Raw genomic sequence first — 21051 nt, forward strand, 5'->3', positions numbered from 1 at the left:
TCTCTTGCCTCGGAGACCCGATCTCACTTTCCGCTCTGCTGGTGTCTGCTCATCAGCAGAGCTCCCACTGGCGGCAGCGATACAGAAAGCCCCGAGTGGGTCGGTGTCCATTAACTGCTGCACTGTACAGCTTTGCACAGGGCAGCCTGGAACACTTCAGACACAGAAAGAAGTGGGGAAAAACAAAGGGAAGGACGTTTAATGCTTTTAAATCGTGAAGATTAAATACTTCTATTAATATCTGCTAGAAATTCCTCATAGAGATTCTGGCATATGTCATTATGGCACGTAATTCCACTACAACTATCTGCCATCTTTCCCTAAATTGTTTATAGCTCCTTTCTGTTCTCTGAGCAAACTGCAGCACAAAGCTGTGGCGTGCCTGGTGTCGCCACCAAGAAACAGACTCTTTGCACTAACAGCCACGTGACAAACATCCTTTTTTTTTTTTTTTCCCCATTGAATTACTTCACCTTGTGTGAACACCATTTTATGCATCATTTTTACAGCCTAAGTGGACCCTGAATACAGAAAATGTAGGGGTGATGAATGACGATGTCTTGCGATTGTTCAAAAATGAACGTAGGATTCCAGAATTGGTAGCTAAAAATGAAAAGAACATCACAAAAACAATAATGCTTTCACAGCTGCTCTTTGGTTTTCCAATTTCTGTCGTTAAGTTTATTAGCAAGATCTTGCTCCGTACTTTTTGTCTCGAGGCCTTGCACAAATCTGGCAGGTCACTTCGTTGTTAGGGCTGTAAGTTCCAGGATCACAAACCACTGCGAAGAGAACACAGTCAGCGGTTCAGCCAGCTCCCCTCTGCCCCAGCCAGGGCCGGGACCGTCAGACAACACCGTGTGCCTTCCCGATGCTCTAAGTGAGATCCCGTCCTTCCCAAGCTCGCTGCGCCTGCCCCTCGCTAAATATCCTTAACTCCAGAACCAGTGGTAGGTGCTGCTGGCGAAAGATCTTTTAAAACAGCTGAGTGTTTTCTAGCAGCACTACCATTAAGGTAATTGTTTCTTATTTGCTCTATATCCTGAGCATAGTCACTCAAACCAGTGACCTGGAAGAAAAAAAACCCACTTCACTGCTTCCACTTACTCTATTTGGAAATAGCTACACCTACGAGCGCACTAACAAACACTGCCAGCTTGTTTTCTGTTCCTATCAGATATTTTAAATCTGCGATGTGAATGTCTTTCCAAAAGATGAACGGAAATATTGTTACTTTTGAGACTGCCAAATGCTCTTCAGAGAAACCTGTGATCAGGGCTAATAAGCTATATTTAAATCAATGTATTTTATATTTACCACAGCAACTAGCGCAGTTCTTGTGGGTGATATCGTTTTTCCCAAAACCTGGTCGACAACTGTCAATGTGAGTAACTGAGAAACTGTTGTCCACGTAGTGTATTGTAGGAACAGTTTGAAACTCGTGCTTCAAAGCATACGTCTGTTTGCTGAAAAACTCTCCAATTCGATCTCTTGCCTGAATTCAGAAACATTGGAAGAATAAAAAATAGTCAGTTGTTTTTTCTTGATTTAAAAATATCAGTAAATACTTTATAGTCCTGATTTCCCCCCCACACTGACCTGTCACCTTAACTGGGAGTCTTCCTTTGGCTTCAGGGGGCCTGGGACCAGACCCAGCATGCGATCTGATAGCATGTTTTAACATTAAGAAGCCAGAGAGAACAGATTTTAGAAGTGGATTTACTTTAAACTGTATTTCACTTACCAAACCATAAAACAAAGATCTAGTTTAGAGAACTGGAAATTCAGTATACTAATATAAATACTGAAGTTTATAATTCTTTATTCTTAGAAGTAAATATAAAGGAAATAATGAGCCTGATTTTTTTTTTTAAACTGTTTGGATCAACTTGACTTTTAAAACCACTTTCCATCCTGAACGGAATTATTTGAAATCCATGAATCGTCATTTACAATGATATTAATCCCATAAAATCTGGGTTGCTACCAGGCAAATCTGTAGATGCTAAGGCAGAGACTTGTGTTAAATACCCAGAGAAGACGCAAGGGTGGCTGACACAGAACCTCTTGAACTCTCATGTTTGTCGCATCTTCACAATCATAAGGAACCTGGTGGCAAACTTCTTCCCATCCTGGTGCAAAAGGATTTACTATGGGTGGGGGGAAAAAAGATACATGTACATGTGTTGAAGAATATATTACAGTGAACTCAAATACCTCAAGCAGGCGCCTTTAGGCTCACTTCAGAAAACATCGACAAAGAAAATGCATTACTGCTTTTAGCATCTTACGGTGCTCACTTCATCCCATTGTTCCCTCTTAATTTTGCCTCTAATTTGTGAAGAATTGTGAGGTGTTTTTTCTTTCACCTGTCACTCTGCAGTCAAGATCATGTTTTGAAACAGTTCTTTTGACTGGGTGCATTTGAATGTTGAAAAATGAGTGACCAATAAAAGGGGGAAAAAACAGATTTGGTCCTGGTGGACCAAGTATCCAGTTACTTAAATTGCTTTGTTCCAGTAAGAGTCAGAGGTCAACCAATAAAATACTGGGGGAAAAATATGCTAAGCTGACTGGAAGAATGGAACTAAATTCTCACACAGTACCCTCGGGTTACAAAGGGCTGAAGTTTTACGTAAAACTTAAAACCTTTGGGTCCTCGGTTTGTTCTGAATTTTTCTTGACTTTACTGATGGGAAAATGGCCACAAAACTGTTCCATAACCTGTTGGATGGTCCCTCTTGGCACGTGATGAGAACAGATACAGGAGAGCATGTGGTCAAAGCATTAATGAATAATTTCCTTCCCTCAGTGGTAAAACATCTCTAAATTAGGGCAGCCATCAGGGCTGACTTAACCCGTTTTGCAAGGCAATACAGCCGCATCAGTATTACCATAAGGGAACTGTGAGGCTCTTGCTTTTAACCTCTGTGCAGTTTCCTAGAACCAAGCAAAACCACAGAGTTCACAGACGTATTAAAAATCAAATAATACAAAACAAATATAACCATTTTCCTTTTTGCAAAAATAATCATGGCACCTTATCAGCTATCTCCTTTCAACAATCCTTCCAAACTGCACACCTTGAAAAGTAATGTTTCTTGCTAAGGTTGTAAGAAGTACAATACTACAAATTCAACATATAAACTGCATTTTAGCTCCATCTGTGGGCTAGTAAGAAAAAATACAGGGACTCCAAAAGGAAGCAGGGAAACAACTTCTGAAGGTGTACTCGACTTTAATGTATTTCAGATGTTTATAGTACTCTCAGGTTGTTTATAAAAATAAATGATCCCTCCCAAACAAACACTGAAATCTGTTACCTTGAAAACTAACAAATAGTTCATGCGAGAGGCCTTGTTTCGGTATCCTGACAGAATGGCATTTGTAGGATGACTCTATGATGTGACAGGTCAGATCAGAGATGATGATGTTTAAGATTCTCTTTAGTTCCTCAAAGAACTGGCTGTTAGCTTCTAGCTCGCATTCCTTTGTAGTAAAGCGAACAAACACCTGATATGTGTGGTCAGCTTCCCTGTATGCTTTAAGAAAATAGTTTGTGTGTGAGTTCTGCAGTGTAATCGCAGATTGAATCTTGTACAGAACCTTATCACTGCATCAGTGTACTTTGTATCTGAAATACAGGCTCTTATTCAAAAGTAAACAAATAAATAAAGCTTACTCATTAACCATAACAGAACAAATTTGTCCTTGCCAGAGCTGGCTCAAAGAGTAAGAGACGCTTTAGTTTGAAATGTACAGGAATTTATGTGCTTATGTTATGAGGCTCTGCTCCCAAATATTAAAACAAAAAAGGGGGCAAACAGTAAAAGAACACAGACTAGCATGTCTACAAAGTTGTGTAACTGAAATGGATTGGGATTATGCAAAAGCATTCTGTGCGATTATGGTGTAGGAGTGAATGTTTTTACACTATTTTAAAAGTTAGTGTTTCTCAAGCATTTCTGGAAATGTTATTTTGTGGGTGGGGAGGCGATATTGGTGAATCGTGGTTACAAATGGTGGACGAAGGCTCGAGCGTGCTGCTCGAGCAGTTGGGGCAGAGGGCTCATTCTGCATCAGCCTATGTTCGGTTTGGTAATCTCTCTCGCGGGAGACTGCACTCGGACACGAGCTTACTTTTCCGATCTTGGATATCACTGGAATTATTGTAGGTCACTTTGTTCTTCTTAAGGGTAGAGATTGTTATTCTTTGAGTTGCCATATATTCTTGGTAGCAGTTATTTAAAACTTTTTCCAAAACTGGGAGGGGGGGTTTGTGTGTATAAATATAAAAAAATTACTTTCTATTCTGGGAGAAAATGTTAACTAACTATTTCTTTTTATCAAGCCTTGCAATAAACATGCACTTCACAAACCCAGCAAACTACAAAGGCTGTGTGCATTAGCTTACTAGTAACTTAGCAATCTTACCGTATACCATGAATTTATATGCCTCAAACATTTCTCTTTCTTCTTGTGTCGTAGTTTCTATGATTTTGTGAGAAAGAGTGCAAGTGTAGGCTCCCGACATAAACTCCTTAAAACCCATCACCATCAGCTTTCCTGTTTCTGTAAGATTCACATACGTTCGCCCTAGAATAGAAACAGGAAATACTTGATTACTGGAAACGTTCGGTTTCTGATGCTGCGCTCATTTAGAACATTTGAAGATGAGATCTTGCTCTTGTACATAATGACACTGATTCGTCTTAGTCTGAAACAGTCTAAAATTTATGACCTTTAGGACTTATTGCAAGTTTCCTTCTATCTCAAGCATTTGAAAATTTTAGAGGGAGAAGAGAAACATAGTCTAATGTCAGAGCTCGTGGAAAAAAATTGACAAAGGACCAAGTGACTATTTGGACCCACCATGCAATGCAGGGTGGCATCAATAGAAACAAGGAAAATATGTGATTTCATGTACAGTAATCTACTTAGCCATTTGTGGTTGACTTTTTTTCCTTGTAAATAGAAAACAGAAACTATTTCTCTATCTCAGCATATTTTCCTGATTGCCTCCCCACCCCCCGGGGCAGAGGCCGTTTTTAAGTTTGTGAAAAAGTATTGTAAAAAGCCTATTCTGTTAGTGACCGGGGAAAAAATGGCGAAGGCAGGCAGAGTGGAAATCCTTCGTAGTCCGAACAAAGTGACTAACCTTCTAAATTTTTTCCGTCTGGACCAATCCACAAATACTTGGGATCTATTACTTCTTCTTGAGAACGAGCCAAATCCATACATACTAGAAATGGGCTATTTGTAAACACCTTAACGTACACGTTAACTGCAAGACAAGAGAATAAGGTAAATGATGTGAAATGCTTATATTGAATGAAATTACCAAAATACTCATTTCATTTCAAATATATTTAATGTAATACTGAGTTTATTTTTCATGTACGGACCTGAAAAGAGTAAGGTTAATCTTTTATCTCCATTTGCTCTTATTATTATCATGGAACTGTCCACAGCGTGGTTGGTGCTGACTGTACGTAGGAGTCACTTCAGTCCCACGCAAATAACGTTGCAGGGTCACAAAAACCACCAGATTTTGAGCCTTTTGCAGAGTGGGACCCTCATTTAGACGTTACGTTTTCAGAAGTGCTTATAGTAGCACCATGGGACAAATGTATTTCTAAACCCATCCCGCCTTGTTACTGTGTGCTATCAGGATCGTATTCTGGAGTCTCCAGCGCCGTGTTTAGCTAAGCTTGGTTGTGTTGCTTCCAGGTGTAGCACTGTCTATATTAACGATCACTGTACTTAACTCCATTTTAGAAGTCTAGTAAGACCTAAATATAGATATATTTCAAAAAAAGACAAGTTTACCTTCATGTTTGATATCGCCATAAACATAATTCTTTTCTATTAAATCAACAGAATGTTGCTCTTCCTTAGGTACAGCTCTCACCGTAGGGAAAAGGACTTAGAAGAGAGATTACAGAGAAATCTAAATGTGTGATTGTTAACCTTTTATTTTGTCCTAGCGAGTTTCTGTCTCTTGCCTTACTTTTTCTTTCTCCCCACACCCTTTTCTTAAAAACAAGGCTCCTACTTATTGCTGACTTGCCCGTTTTTGTTGCTTTAGTGCCCAGGTTGCAAATCTGACTTCATATAGCAGGTTCCAACCTGGCTGAGCCTTTCTCTTTACAAAAAGCCAATAAAATAGTTATAAAATCTAATTAGAAAGCTAAGGCGTGGCGACCGTGGGAGGGTCTTCAAGCATCTGTGAGCCTTTGCCTTTTGGGAAACAGGAGGCAGAAGTCCAGGCACGAGGGTTTCTGTTATGAGAGCCCCCAGGAGATGTGAAAATCATCAGAATTTGTGCTGACTTCTTCAGGCCATGGTGGCAGACTAGGACAGCCCTGTCTGACCGCTGCCCTCCAGGACTCGGGTCGAGAGGGAGAAGGGCACTGCTGGGATCCACACCTTCCCATCTAAAAGGGGCTTTTTCGTCATCTGCTGAAAGAAGGTCCTGCAAAGCACAACTGCTCTCCACAGATGGCTGCGCCCCGAGCAGAGGGGTGCCCCCCGCCCCGTACCGCGGTGGCCCGAGCCCCACAGCCGCCCCCTGAGGAGCCCATGCCGAGGGGCGCCTCGGAGAGGGCACCCATCGCCGCGGCCCTGCCTCTCCCTCCCTCGGTACCTCCACTCAGGGCACCCAAGCCTGCCACCACCACCACCACCGCCGCCATCCCCAGGAGGCCCCCCGGGGGGGAGCGCGGCCTCTGGCCGCCCCCGGCCATGCCGCCGCCCGCCCTCCCCGCCTCCCCCGCGCCAACGGCCGCCGCGCGGCGCCAACCGCCCTCCCCGGGGCGAGGGGGCGCTAACGGCCCTGCCCGCCCTTCGCGCGCGCCCGGCGCTTCCCGCCCTTTCCTCCCCTCAGCGCTGCCGGGGGACGGCGAGGCGGGGGCGTGCAGCCTCTCCTTGCCTCACCGCAGCGCTTCAGGCAGGAAGGGGGGGGTCCCCAGCTCCTCACTCGGCCGCCTCTTTTCTTCCTCACCGACAGCCTGTGCTTTTTAAAAATTCTCTCTTTTTTTTTTTTTTAAATGCTTCACAGGCCTGCAAGATCAGTGGGCCGCTTGGCTAGTGAAGGACGGCCCCGCTCCCCGGGTGCCGGCCGCCCCCCCCCCGGGCTCCTGCGCTGTTGTGCCTCAGCCCCATGCTTGAGAAACTACCACATCGCTCTTCCACAGTGCGTAGTGAAATTTATTTTTGACTCTAAGGTGGTGTTTCCAGCTGTGTGGGCAAGGATAGGAAACTACGGGGGGAGGAGGGAATAGGCTCGGGCATGGGCTGTGGTCTGTCTGCTTGGCGCACTGAACCTGCCCTGTGAGCGCAGGGAGGGCCGCGCTGGCGTCTCCAGCTCCATGTTTCGAGTACTGAGGGCTTTGGTACGGTAACGGCAGGCTTTGCACGCCAGGGTGTTCTTCAGCTGCAGGTTTCTGGAGCAAGTCATTATGGGACACGTACTTTCAGCTTAAAAACAAAAAACATTCCTGCTACTTGCTGTGAGAAAGACTGAAAATAAGAGCCGGGCATATCCTGTTGGCTCGAAAATAAAGCCAAATGCCACACGATTACTTCAAGTACTCAGTGTTTTTTAAGTCAGTTACATGTTTTGGAAGACTTGCTTATGACTTTTAAACTCTTCAAAGTAGAAATATTTTGTTTCTAGAGTGAGCGTTATACTCAGGAAACACAGCTGAAGAGGGAGAGGAGGGTACTTGCGTTTGACCACACCGCACATCATGAGACACTCAAGATCAGGAACTGTGGCCAAGCCTCTGGTAATTAGCTAAATCATATTTATTGTGCAGCCCCAGACCATGCCAGTGTCCAAAAATGATGTAATAGTATTTGCATAACAAATATGGAACCAGCCAACACAGGAATGATAGTTATTTTTGTAGATAGCTGTAAAAGTTTTAATTCAACTGTTCCATGTAAAAAAGCACTTAAGTTACGAGTTTTCTTTAATAAAGCATGCAAAAAAATTAAGTGTGAAAAAGAAGGTATCAAAATTATTGATGGAAAATACTTTTACTCAAGCCTGGTGGTATTTTAAAGTAGCGTCCCTCTCATTTCATGTCTTGCAAAACTCCTTGCCCTACTAAATGTGTGCGCTGCCTCATTATTTCACTTCTCTCTCTTTGCAGGGAAGCGGCCACACTTTCTTCTTCCTTAGACCAAGATATTAACTCTCAAGTGGTCGGTTAAGGTATAAGAACTATGTCAGGGTTTTCACTTTTAATTTCCTTGAGCTGCTGAACAGTTCGTAATTAGGACCACCTCAAAAGGTCCAGCGTTCCCATGTGTTGAATGTTTTCAGTTTTACTCAAAGTTAACATTTCACGCTTACACCGTATAGGCAAAATGATTCAGTTTAACGTGTCTGCTACAAACTAGTCATATTTCAGTCTGAACATCCTCTGTTCCTAAGGATGTTTATACCCCATTGTCATGTTACTCTCCTACACAGCCCATCGGTCCCCAGCTTGTTAATTATTATAAAATAGTATCCTTATTATAAAGCTTTGTCTGCAGTCTTGAATCTTTATAAACTTAGGGTCTGCAGTCTTGAATCTTTATAAACTTAGGCTCCTGGTCTGTGTCTTTAGTCAAATGACTCATTCCTTTCCAGTCTATGATATTTTTAAGTTACAGATTGATAAATTGTCATTACAGATTTGTAAACTCGGGGGGGGGGGGGAGGGGGGAAGCTGGCTATCTTTAAGAACAGGGTAATGGCGGGGGGGGATTTGATAGGACAAAATGTGGTCATGTATTTATGAATTACTAGGTATTTTTGCTAACAGCTAGAAGCTCTGTCAGTAGGAAATGGTAGAAGAGGGAAAAAGTCTGTTGTGAACTTGTTGATCGTGGTGTGCATAGGTATTTGATCATTAAAAAGGCGAGTATTTTATCCTAAGAAATAAGTAGAGGTATTTCCAGGAGTACAGGGTCACGTGAATGACCTGTGCAAGGCTCTGGAGAGATGTTACCTGGGGTGCAGAACGCAAGTTTTGTCTCTAATCTTTAAGGTGGGTGATCTAAAGCAGGGATAATGCAGAGGAGGGTCATGATGAAGACAGTGGCATTTTTTTATAGGCTGGCAAACCCAGGCTCTTTTGATTTCGGCCCTTGAAATAAAAGCAGAGAGAAGATGTGATTGAGTGTCTGATGGTAAATGTGAGGGAAAGTGACGGCTTAAATTAGAACAAATCTGGCAGTAAGAGAAAATGGCCGTGAGTAATCCTGGGATGGAAAACAGAAAGGGGATTCTGATCATCACACAGTAGATTCCAGGGCTTCCTTAAAGTTTGTAGGAGCAAGAAACCTTCCTAATTATTAAATGGTTCTGGAAGGGGAAGACAGATTGTCTGGCGCAGCAGAGAATTGGGCTTGATTATCCCAGGTACCTTTTTTTAACCATTTTATTTCCAGAATCTTTTTCCAAGTGATGGAAAAGCATCAGATTAAGAAGCAGTCGTTGACACAACACAGAAAGTAAGTAGGAGAATCGTGTTTCCATGTTGCCTTGTTATCACACACCTGAGTTATGGTAATTCGCGCTCGCTGTCTTTGGTTTTATGTCCAAGTGACCAGGTCAGATCACAACTTCATTTGCCACTTCATTAACTTACAGATTCTCAAGGCGCATGAGTGTTACTACTGATTTCTGGACCCCTTTGTGGAAAACGTGTAGTAAAGGAACAAAAATTCATTAAGCCTCCGTTAGTCTTCTTACCCCCAAACATGCATTTCTCAGTTTTTAAAATATAGCTGAGTTGCAGGGCCAAAAAACCCCAACCCAAACCAAAAGCGCAATGGGATGGAATAAATATAAAACTGTAACAAACAGATGCAGCGATAACCCCAAGGGTCCAGAAGCGCACCTGCCCCAGTAGTGCTGAAGATCATCAGCGAGCCTTCCATCTAACAGCATCTCGGGTTTGTTGTTTTCCTTTTTCCCTCTGGCTCATCAGAGTTCAAAGCTGCGAAGACGAACTCTGTGTTGATGTCAAAGCACGCCAGGTACAGACTGTTCTGCACCGGTATTCTGTGCTGATCGGAGACCTGGGCCAGCTATTGTCTGTTTAGGCCTTTTCTTGGTAAATAGCTCTGGGTTTCGGCTGAAGCGAAATGCCATGACTAGTGCTTAGCTTGCACGTGGAAGTCAAGACTGCTTTGGCCTGGCACAGCTCACGTTTCCTCGAGAATCGTAGGAGGGTTTGGGTCGGGAGGGACCCGTAAAGGTCGTCTGGTGCCAGCCCCTGCCGTGGGCAGGGACGTCCTGCACTAGGTCAGGTTGCTCAAAGCCCGGTCCGAGCCCTGTGTAGAGGGAGCCTCCTTTCAGACTTCTGCCCCAAATGTACAAAAATTATCATTTAACAACCCCCCAAGTACTATGAGCGAAATCAATCTTTGCTTTAATTTATTAAACAATTTTGTAGCTTGACTTTTCTTTTACATAGCAATGCCATTTTGTTAAGAAAAATGGCTAACAAGTTTTATTTTACTCGTCTCAGTCATTTAACTTTAATGTACAGTCCGAGGAGTGCGATCTGTTAGCAAATAATGCAAAGAAAGCAGCATTTGTTTAACAGTTGGGGCTGCCTTACCGTGTTTACGTGATGTGTAAACAGAGCCAGGACAAACTGCACACAAAGGAAGCTGAGTATGTAGAAAAGAAGCTGCTCTCGTGTGTGTGGGCATCGCAGCGCGCAATTGCCACACCAGTTCTAATAAAGGCTTAGACTGCTTGGCTCTGCAGTGTCAAATAAAATGAGTCAGAAGCCTGCCAACGCAAAATAGCTCTGTGTCGCCCTGCTAAACTCTCCGTATGAATAGCTATTGTCCCTTGAGTGACCTAACCCAAGTCATCACAAATGGCTTTCCCCCGCTATTTTGGGTCTTGGCGCTTGCTGCAGGCTTTAAAGACGAAGGGCTCCCTAAAATGCGAAGTCGTATTTTTTTTTTTTTGACTGTCTGTCCATAATGGATTGCGGATCCCTTTGCCTTGCTGGTGACCCTTTCGCAGCAGGGGCTGTCAAACGGCTTCCCGCCTGGCAGCGCTGAGGGAGCCGGGGGGGAAAGGGAGCACGCTTCTTGTCAGATACGCTTGCAAGTGGAGACGCGGGGTTGGAGGGAACTCTTGGCCTAGCTTGAGACGTGGCGGGCAGCTGGGGGTCGGTGCGATCGCCTGGCTGCCTTGGCCCTGGACGCAGGAGCGTGTCTGAGCCCTCGGGGTAGCGTTACTCTTGTTAGGTTGGTTTATTGCTCCCCTTGGTCCCGCTCCCGACGGTATGCCTGGCTAAGGACCTGCCATGGCTTCTTTACCTGTGGAGCCACCGCTGATGGTGGGGAAAGAGCTTATCTCCCATGAAGTGGGAGAGGGACGTTTTCTCTAAAGCAGAGGGTTTCCAGTGGTTTGGCCCTTCAGTGCATTGTGCGAGGGCAGGGGTGCTCCCGGCTCTGCCTCCCCGGGGTTCACCGTCTGCCCGTGCTGTCCTTCAGCCCGCTGCGCGCTGGCCATCGCCCCCGGGTTCCTGCTGCAGGACGGCCTCACCTACAGCCTTCGCCAGGCTGCTGGAGGGGAGCGCGGCGCTTGGGCTGGCGTCAGCCTCCCGTTCTGGAGATGCTCTTCGCGGTCTGATGCCGCTCGTCCTACGAAAATGGCTTGGGGCCTCCCTCAGTCCCCCGAAACGCACGCTTTGCCCTCAGCCACCCGTGCCCCGCCGCTTTCCCTCCCGAGGGCTCCGCGCCGCTGGTGCCGGTGTCCCCTCCGAGCAGCCATCGCTTAGCACCGGCGGCCGGCTCCAAGGCGGGCGAGTCGCCGGGGCGGCTCCGCCGGCCGCCGCCCGGCGCCGCTCTCCGCCCGCCGAGCGCCGCCGCCGGGCCGGATGTCGCGGTGCCCGCGGCGGGCGGGAGGGAGGCGAGGCCGGTGAGCCCCAGCCGCCCGCGCTGACAGTCCCCGAGCCCGGGCGGGCAGGTGGAGCCGGGAGCCGCGGCCGGAGCATGGAAGGTGAGAAACGACCCTCTCTTTCCCCGGGCCGGGGGGGGGGAAGGCGCTGCCGCCCCCCGTTCCTCCCCGCCGACCCCGCTCGGGGCGCTCGCACCGGGCTCCACCTCCCGTTTACTTCCAAGCGGCTTCTTCAGCGCTTTCTGCGAACAGATTGCAGCCTCTGGAGGAGAAATCTAATCGCGCGTTGCAATTAAACAGGAAACGAACGGGGCTTTTTTCCCCCCTCTCTGTTTAATTTCAGAAGCATCACAACATGTGTGATAAAGTCGGGGTTTAGAGCCGGCTTTATCTACTGTTTGTATTCTAGGTTTTAACGAATTGAAGGGCGTGTTGGTTTCTTTTTGCTTGTAAAACGCGCGTGTAACTTTCAGAGCCAGCAAAAACCAGGTTGCGAGTTAATCTTGGGCTACAGCGTCATTCGCTTTAGAAGAAAAGCAAAATTACCAGTGTTTTTAACAAGCCTGGCAAAGAAGCATTGCGAAGCGTCACTTGATTTATTATTTCAGAGGTGGATATCCTTATTTCAACTCGTCATTTTAAGGGCTTGAGTTTAGATTCTGCTGTGTCTCAGTGACTTGAGGTTTTTGGTTATTTTAACTTAGGTGCAGTTGTCTATTTAAAAATATTCTCCTTTGCTAAAGGCTTTTGAAATGTTTGTATTTAAATATTTACTCTCGTAGAATCTGACTTAATTGAGACTATCACTGCCTGAGAGATGCAACTAATGTTTTGAAAGAATGGGTCCGGTGGCAGTTTGGCACTTAAAAATGCAGCCTCGTTTTCTTGATCAAGTCAGGAGCACTGTATATCTCTTGTGGGAGAAGAAAGCTCTTTAGGTATGTCAGTAATTCTAGTCTCTGATTAGAAAATAAGCATGTTTCTGCCACGACAACTGAGATTATTTGAGAAGTCTCTTTTTTGTGTTCCTATTTCTTGTACACTTAAAGCTAACACGCAAATAATCCTTCAGGTTTTAGTTCTGTATGTGGGGATTATGAGGATCAGTTAATGTGCCTGAGCTCGTTATGTTTGGGATGAAGTTAATGTAAAAGACAGTGATATACTGTATTATCTCTGGATACAATAACTGCTACATGTCTCTGTCTTCGTGGGTCTTGGGAAAATCTCAGTTCCACTGGAGTCGGTGGGAAATTTGCCATTGAGGACAAAGGGGTAACACTTCTGTCCTCGACCTTCTGTGCCCAGTGTGAGGAGGCTCAGTACGGGCACTGGCCGGGAGACGGGCACTGGCAAGAGTAGGCGTTTGAGACCTGGGTCTAGGAAGCCCAAGTCTGCAATCTACTGGGTTGTATCTCTTCATGACGGGTTTATTTTTGCAAAGATTACAAGAACTGACCTCGTGCTGCCACTTCCATTTGCTGTACTGGGATGAACATCTTGAATTGCTAGAAGATATTCTGCTGTTTTTGGAAGGTCGTATGCTACGACATGAGAAAAATGTTATCCTTAGTTACACGTTGCTGATCAGGATTTCTTCCCCAAATGACATGCGCACTTAAAATGACTGTCACTTCAAACGTTACATGGTGCTTAAGAGCAGCAAAGTATTAGAGACCCTATTATTAAAAGTGCACAGAGTTTATTTGGTCCAGGTACCTTCTTCAGAAAGCCATTGAGGCTGTAAATGCTGCAGGAGGCCATTCAGTGGGGCAATTAGACAGGCTTTCTCTCTTTAATAGTACAGTGCGGGCTGAAGGTGAAAAACGTGCTGGGGTGACAGAGGTTGACTGCCGTATGTAGTGAAGGCACTGGCTCCACTGTCAGCATTTAGGGATAAGGCTGTGGGAGTCTACCTGTAGGGTGGTGGCCAAGATTGGTGTGTGTTTTATTTTGGCTTGCTCGCTCCTCTTAAGATGGCGCAAAGACAAGGAAACGAGCTGTGTTTGCTCCATATGCTGTGATTTAAAAAGATGTCCCCTTCACAATGCTGTTGGGTTGAAAAGTGCAGCTGGCAGTAAAAAGGCAATGTTCTGGTTTTCACTTTGGAGGCAAACAGGTAAGATTATAAGAATTAAAGACATACGTCCTGTTCTGTTGCCTACAGCTGTGTTGATGTTAGAAGGATATTAGTGGTATAATTTATTTGAAAAAAATTTTTTAATTAAAATACAGGTAGGCTGTTTTGTTGCTTCTATTAACTGGTCAAATACCAGGATAAAACATTAATACAGTTATGTATTAAAATACCATAATGCTTTTTTAGCAAGCTATTTGAATATTTTTGCTCACTTTGGCTATTGGCGTAGAACACAGGATGGCTAAGGATTGGTTTCAAAGGCACATGAATTTTACTTCTGCTTTGTAAATGAACATCGTGCGTCAGCTGCAACACACACACGACAAGCGTCTCCTTTCCATGCACCCTAGTCAGTGGATCGCTTTGAAGCTTGGGAAGACTAACGTGTTCTGTAAGTGATTTCCCGTGTTGTGCTTTTCTGAATGTTAGGTAGAAATACGGTCTTATTTGTACGGAATTGGGGATGGAAACTTCCTAGACCTTCTCCTTCTAGCACACTTACGTGACACAGTGAAGGATCTGGCTTAAAATACTTTACTCGGGAAAGAGACCTGAGGTTAAATATTAAGAGACCACTAAGGCTGTAAAAAGCTACTTGAGACGAATATCATAAAGAAACCAGGTACTGATGAGTGGATGCTGGAGGTTTGAAAGGGATACGAAGACGGATATTTCTCAACAGAAAAGAGAAACGTTATATGGTGTGTCATCGTTCTTATCTCTTCAGAAGGAACGTACTGCCCAGCAGCCCATCATGGACAGGAGCCTGTTATGCTCAACAAAATGTAAATACATACGCAGAGATGATCTCGAAATTAACTTAGATGAGTGTTGGAGGACTGGTTGAACAGGTCCTGCTAAGCTGTCGCGTGCTTCAGGCAGTACCCTTCTCTAGCAGGTTATCCTGTAGCTGCAGTTCGGAGGTGCTCGGAACAGAACAGAACAGTTGCCCGACTGTTCGGGGTGTTGCACTGAGCCCTGTACACAGAAGCTCGCGCTGACGCGGTTTACCCAATAAGCTATAGCAATGTATGCATCCTTAGCGGAGTGACTGTGCGCTCAGGAGATGTCCTGGGGAATACAGTGGTTTCTAAAGCAAAATATTTATACAGAAATAGATGCAGAATTATCTGATTTGAAGCAGCCGTGTAGGGGCTCTAATTCTTTGTTTCAAGACCTCCTGGCAACCTGAGGGGAAGGCAGAATTGCTGCAGAGCTTCCAAGCCACACCTCTCCCCGCACCTGGCAGGCACCCTTTTTGCTTAATCCTGGGGCTTTGAGCGGTTCAGTGCTTTATCACCCAAATGGGGCAACTGCACAGGGTTTCTGAATGCGATTAAAATCGAATTCAGGTATTACGGAATAATGGGGATTTTATTGTCTTGCCCAAAGCTTAATTATTTGCACAATTACAAGGGTAATTTAAGTATCTGTAGTATTGTGATGTAAAATTAAAATCAATACTAGAGAGGATTTTGTTCATGTACCGGGGATTTACTGATGTTTCCCCATCATTATTTGCAGTATAAATTGGTCCGTTTTCTTCTTTGTACCTCACTTTTCCTGGTATGATAAAATGAAACAAAGACAAATTAAGAGCCGTAACTATGGATTTCCTTGATCTTATTTATTTTAAAAATACAGATTTAGTAAATATTTGAACTTAGTTCCATGGCTATCTTTATGACACAAGGCAACATTCTTAGCTCTAATAAAAGACACTTGATGAAAAGCTTGCGTTCGTGCTAATTTTGCATGAAAGGATAGGAGCTCTGGTTTAATTTTAGGATACATTTCCTAAGTGCTAATAGCTTAACAACCTGTCTCCAGTCAGGAGTTGCACCCTGAAGAGCTCAGGTCACTGCTGGGTGGCTTGAATCATTAATAGTGGTTTTTTTCTTGCTGCTCTTTGGTAATAGCTAGTCAAGAGTAAAGGGGACTACTTGCGTAATGTAACTCTTAGACCCATTACTGAGAAATGGGAGCTGAGTGCTTTCGTTTAGGAAACAACAGAACCAAACATTTAAAAACCTTTGGATAGTTCTATTGTTGCTTTTTTGCTTCTCTGAGTTTGCCTTTATTTTGTTGGACGCATCAGCCCATCCTCTGTTCATGCAGTTTTTTGGATAGCCTCGTCTGATCCCAGGCTTCTTTGCTGTAGAGTTAACAGAGCTTTATGTTTTGATGTTGCAGAGACCACAAAAATGTTCCATCTGCAGTGGTGGTAAAGATAGGTAATTATGGGGTAAATGTCACTAGTGGTTAACACCTCACGGCCACTGCGTGTGTATTTCTGTTATGTAACTGCCAGGAATGAATTTTATGAGTCCTGGAGCTATTATTTTTTACGTTCAAAGATGATGAAAGATTTTCTGGTATGTAAAAAAAAAAAAAAGGGGGGGGGAGGGAAAAAAAGCTAGAGGAAAGAAAGGAGGAAGGAAGCAGGTAGCTGTCACACTGTTAAGAAAATCAGCCCCCATATCAATGAAATCTCAAGACAGCAAGGCATTGAGTAACGACTTAACCGGACAGGTCAGATCTGTGCCTCCAGTTAAACTCGCTAGCCTAAATTTGGGCACTGGAGTGGGAGATGTAAATACCTGCAGCTTATATTGTCTTCAGAGCGGTCTGCTGGGTGCTCAGCACGTTCGGAAACCAGGCCACATAGGTAGTCCTCTAAAATTTTTTTTTAAATTCCTGACATTTGATCCCTATCAGAATTTCTAAATGGGAATTAGACTTGCATTCCCATGAAAACCAAGTAGATCTTGTGAAGATAGTAGGGTTTTCCCTTTGTATTGGAAAATGAATGTAAAAATATCTTGTACTTTGTGCTCTATCGAAATTCCCTTCATATAGAGTTGTTACCACTATGTTGTGTTCGCAGGGTGCAAAATGAGATGTTAAATCGAAAGTGTAAGTTATTCTGTTCTATAATTTTTTAAATTAGAAAATAATACTTAATCCCTTTTCTAGGCATATGCCAGTGCTCAAGATTTAAAGAAGTTGTACGATGAAACATACCAATTATTTGGTATTTATTTCTTTGAAAATTTTGCTTTTTCAACTTTGCTTTCAGTCAAGAAAACGGGAATTTATAAGGCTATAACAACTGTGTCATGAATGGTTCTAATATTAAGCAACTCAGACTGCTTTTCTGTCTTTTGCAGATTCACAGGCAGGTATGGACCTAAGTAATTCTCAGGAACAGCCCATGGCTGCAGGTACTGTGCTGTTCAAGTTAGATTCTTTCACCCTCTCTTGAAAACTTTAAATTTAAATGGAGAGAAATATATGAATTGCGGCTTGTTTAGATTCCCAGGACACTGAATAGCTCAGTCACAAATACAAAGATGGGCGTTAAAGGCAAAAAGTAAATTCTAGAATTGAAATAAAACTGTGGAAGTTCAATATAATATAGGAAAATTATACTAAAGGGAAAAAAAGAGTGTATAGTAGGAAAGGAAATGTTTTCAGAAGAAAGCTGGAAGTTTTCATTAGGGAAGCAAGAATAATCTGATTCTTTTGGTTGACTGCATTTCTGAAAACATGAAAACAAACCTCTTGTGTGAATTGGACAAGTGTTTTACTTCCTTGTTAATTAAAAAAACTTTTTTCCAGATCCAATGTAATATTTAGCTTGCGAAGGATTGGGGTTTTTTACTATCCAACTGTTAAATAAGTTAAACAATTTTAACAGCAATTTCACAATGTTGTTGTGAACTTTAAAAATTCACAGGATTGTTGAAAGATAAAACTGTCAGTTTTTTAAACAAAACACTGATTGAAATGTACAGAAATAATAATTATATATAATATATAAGAATAATTATAATTACAGGCATAATATTGAGTTAGTCTTTATTATGGATTTTATGAAAGAGGCTTTATTTGAAAAACTTCACCGAAATAAGTTTCACTATAGTTAAAAATTTGGCTTTATTTCAGAGAAGAGAGGCTTGCATTTCTGGGATGTCCTGCTGCCACAATGATCAGCAGAAAACTTTCTGATAATGTTGGTGTTTAAAAAGACCTGTGAAATAAGCGGAGAAATGCAACTGGGTTCAAGAGGCTTCCGATTAAACGTGCTTGAGCAGTTTCCTGGCCTGGGGCCAGAATGATTAATACTTTGCCCAAATGAACGAAGTAGACCTGTGATTCCTTTTCCATGCCCTGAAGAGCTTGCTTGCTTACCTGCTAGCAGCAGTTGTCAGAATACATATGATATATAGAGTTACATATGCTGGATTTCATTCCTGTTTTGTTGTGATTTAGAACAACCTCCAGAATAGTTAAATCTGAGCAAAAGCTTCAGACTTAGTTAAAGGTGTGTACTCTGTGTGAGAGTTTGTGCGTGACTTTGGGAAGCAAATCCATTCAACCAAACTGCAACTACTGCATCTATAGGAAGGACATTGTGGGCATTGTGAGCAGTATTGGGAGTTTGCAGATACTTTGAGGTAATCACCTGGAAATATTCTTGGAGCGTAAATAGTTAATTGGGATTTTTTTTTTCAGAAGGACAGGAGGTCTTGACAGACTGTAATCTGAACAAAGCCCAGGAAATGGAACGTATGGAGAATGCGGAAGATATGAAGGAACACAATCAGTCTAATGAAGAAGCGGGAGGTAAAGTAAAGATTGAATTCTGAAAAATAATAGTTGTATTTTGTCTTTTTATTCATCTGATTATGCTATGAGAGTAACTAGAAAGTTTACTTTGGATCATGGCTCTGGTTTTCCTGCACGTCTGTAAAAGGAACAACAATACAATTAGTTCAGAGCATTTCTAAAGGAGGAGCAACTGTTTTCCATCAGGGAACCTCACATGCATTTTAGAAAGGTCACTTTTCCAGGACCTATGAAATATGGATAGTAAGATAAAAAAGCATGTGCATATGGTGAGCTCTCTTAATGTGTGTTGCAGCGTACAAATTCTTGAAGTAGTTTGCATATGACAAATGCGTGTTAGGACTGCACTTTTTATTGATGTTGTTAAGCTGCTCTGATATCTGAAAAATAACTTGGCAAATTGTTTGTTTTTTTTTTAAAGAAGGGACAAGTTTTCTCAAATTCGTAGGACAACTCAGCCCTGTAAAGTTTAAAACTGTAGCAGTAATCCTGTACTTTAAACTGTGTGGGTGAACAGAAGGTTGGTCAGTTTACCATGTTTATTGTTTAATTTGAACAGTAAACCCTTCCTATACAACTCTGAAAGAAGACACAGGTAGGAATAAAATTCTAAACCAATATGTACTATTTTTTATTTAAGAGGTCCGACATAAATGCATATTTCTGTGTATCTTCAAAAACTAGTAGGCCCTCTTCACTTAATAGATAGAAGAAGCAGCTCCTGGACTCAGCAATCTTACAGGCCCCCAGAGTTCGGGATTTGTATATGGCACACATGTAGAGCAAGAGACTTTGAATTTCTTCCTTGATGTAGAAGCTCATAAACTGAAATCACAGCATTAATAAACATTCCTGCCAGTGAGCTGAGCGTGTTCATTTATGCCAGTTCTCAACCACAAACAGTGAAAAATGCTGCCTGGTAGAGGATGTGGTATACATATACTGGGGAAAAGACATACATTGTTTTACCAGTTTCACGTTGCCTTTCAAGTACTGCATGTCCACGGCAGTACAGCAGTGTCAAGACAAATTATGTCTGTGGCTTTGGTTAGTAGTTTTGAGGTAGCATTTATGTATCACATGCATCAGGTAAATCACTAAAGAATTGTCTCTGTTTTGGTTGCCCAAGTAGCCTTGGTTGTTCCCTGTAACATAAATGTCATGACTTTATTTTGCACTAAAACGAAATGTTCAGAGGTTAAACTTTTGCATTATTAAAGATTAAACTTGTATCTATTTATTAACAAAGTACAAAACAACATAAAACACTCAAGGGAGTGCCGCACTAGCGAAAGAGGCCATGAGGAGGGTGAAATTAATCTCACTTAGGCACCAGTGCTGTAGATACCTAGAACTGTACTGGTGTCTGGCCTTTCTTGACAGTCGATGGAGAGAGAGCACGCAGGTTTTCTGACCAAATTCGGGTGTCTGACTTAGGATGAAATGCCTCCTGTCCCCAGAGTAGCTGCTTCTTAGCAGGACTCCATTTATAGTCAGTGGAGAGTAGCTTAGTATCGATGTCTGTGGTGTAGAATCTAGCTTGGGCAGGTGAGTTCTGCTCTGCTTACCCTAAAAAGAGAAGTTTGATTTTTTTGTCCACAGAACATGGAAGGCTTGAGCCTTTTCTACATCCAAGGCATCTGATCTCTCTTTCAGATCCCACAGCACATGAGATATTCACAGCCATATTCCAGCTATTTGTCCATCCCTTATGCCATTTCCACTTGCACAGGCTCACTTCTTTTACCTCTGCTTTCCCAGTGTCCCTGCCCTTCGCTGCTCCTCCTAGTCGCTAAGCTGTGGATACAGGAAGCCAGGTCAGGGTTTCTTTCACAACCCCCTCAGTACTGACCGTCCAAGGGGAACTGCTCTAGCTTCTCCCCACCTTCCCATTCCAGAAGCCCTGTCTATACCACTTGCAGGTGCAGTGTCATGGCATCTAGCAAGTCTTTTTTCAGTTCCTTGACTATCCCATGCCCTTCAGCTTCAGTACCATTCCTCAGGCTCTCTTCCATGCATTTAAGTCAGGTACAACTTAAACACTTGTGAGAGAATGTTTATATTGATACTGCTCTAATACACGATTCATTTTTTTTATATTGCTGCCGATCTCTTAAAGTCTCTTTACAACTTGTTCTGGAATGCAAATACTGAAAACTTACATCTCAAAGGTAATGCTATAAATATCAATAAAACATGATTTCACTCTGATAGACTCCCTTACCATTAGAGCGTTCGCTCATTATAAAGTGAGTACGAACCTACTCAGTACCACAGTGCTCTATTCTTTGATTCTCACAGTAGGAATAAAGACATGATTGCTAGGAGAAAGCTGTTTTAAATGCACGAAAAA

General features: G+C 43.1%; 2 protein-coding genes across 5 annotated transcripts in view; one reads left to right on the plus strand and one right to left on the minus strand.

Moving 5' to 3' along the window:
- Positions 1 to 684: 684 nt before the first annotated feature.
- On the minus strand, positions 685 to 6746 carry ZPBP2 (zona pellucida binding protein 2). Its single transcript, XM_076356910.1, has 8 exons — positions 6662 to 6746; positions 5830 to 5925; positions 5159 to 5284; positions 4435 to 4596; positions 3324 to 3542; positions 2065 to 2150; positions 1318 to 1495; positions 685 to 782 (listed from the first exon to the last, which is right to left on the minus strand). The coding sequence occupies exons 1-8, from the start codon at positions 6744 to 6746 to the stop codon at positions 685 to 687; spliced, it is 1050 nt and encodes a 349-aa protein (XP_076213025.1).
- A 5221-nt stretch (positions 6747 to 11967) lies between these two features.
- The window catches only part of IKZF3 (IKAROS family zinc finger 3), a 34808-nt gene continuing 25724 nt past the window's right edge, over positions 11968 to 21051 (plus strand). For 3 of the 4 annotated variants that reach the window (XM_076356781.1, XM_076356783.1, XM_076356784.1), the window contains exons 1-3: positions 11968 to 12028; positions 17237 to 17290; positions 18585 to 18695. In XM_076356781.1, coding sequence (XP_076212896.1) covers positions 12022 to 12028; positions 17237 to 17290; positions 18585 to 18695 — 172 coding nt within the window. In that variant the 5' untranslated portion in view covers positions 11968 to 12021. The remainder of the gene's footprint in view (positions 12029 to 17236; positions 17291 to 18584; positions 18696 to 21051) is intronic. The other variant, XM_076356782.1, reaches the window with a different exon arrangement.

The sequence above is a fragment of the Aptenodytes patagonicus genome, chromosome 20 (assembly GCF_965638725.1).
Source record: "Aptenodytes patagonicus chromosome 20, bAptPat1.pri.cur, whole genome shotgun sequence".
In the NCBI taxonomy this organism is placed as follows: domain Eukaryota; kingdom Metazoa; phylum Chordata; class Aves; order Sphenisciformes; family Spheniscidae; genus Aptenodytes; species Aptenodytes patagonicus.

What these genes read in the sequence shown, in the direction of transcription:
- ZPBP2 (XM_076356910.1), bottom strand. Translation starts at nt 6,746, where the DNA reads ATGGCCGGGGGCGGCCAGAGGCCGCGCTCCCCCCCGGGGGGCCTCCTG. An exon ending in GGTGGTGGTGGCAGGCTTGG is followed by an intron (nt 5,926 to 6,661) that starts GTGCCCTGAGTG and finishes CTCTCTTCTAAG; the next exon opens with TCCTTTTCCCTACGGTGAGA. An exon ending in ACTATTTGTTAGTTTTCAAG is followed by an intron (nt 2,151 to 3,323) that starts GTAACAGATTTC and finishes CCCCACCCATAG; the next exon opens with TAAATCCTTTTGCACCAGGA.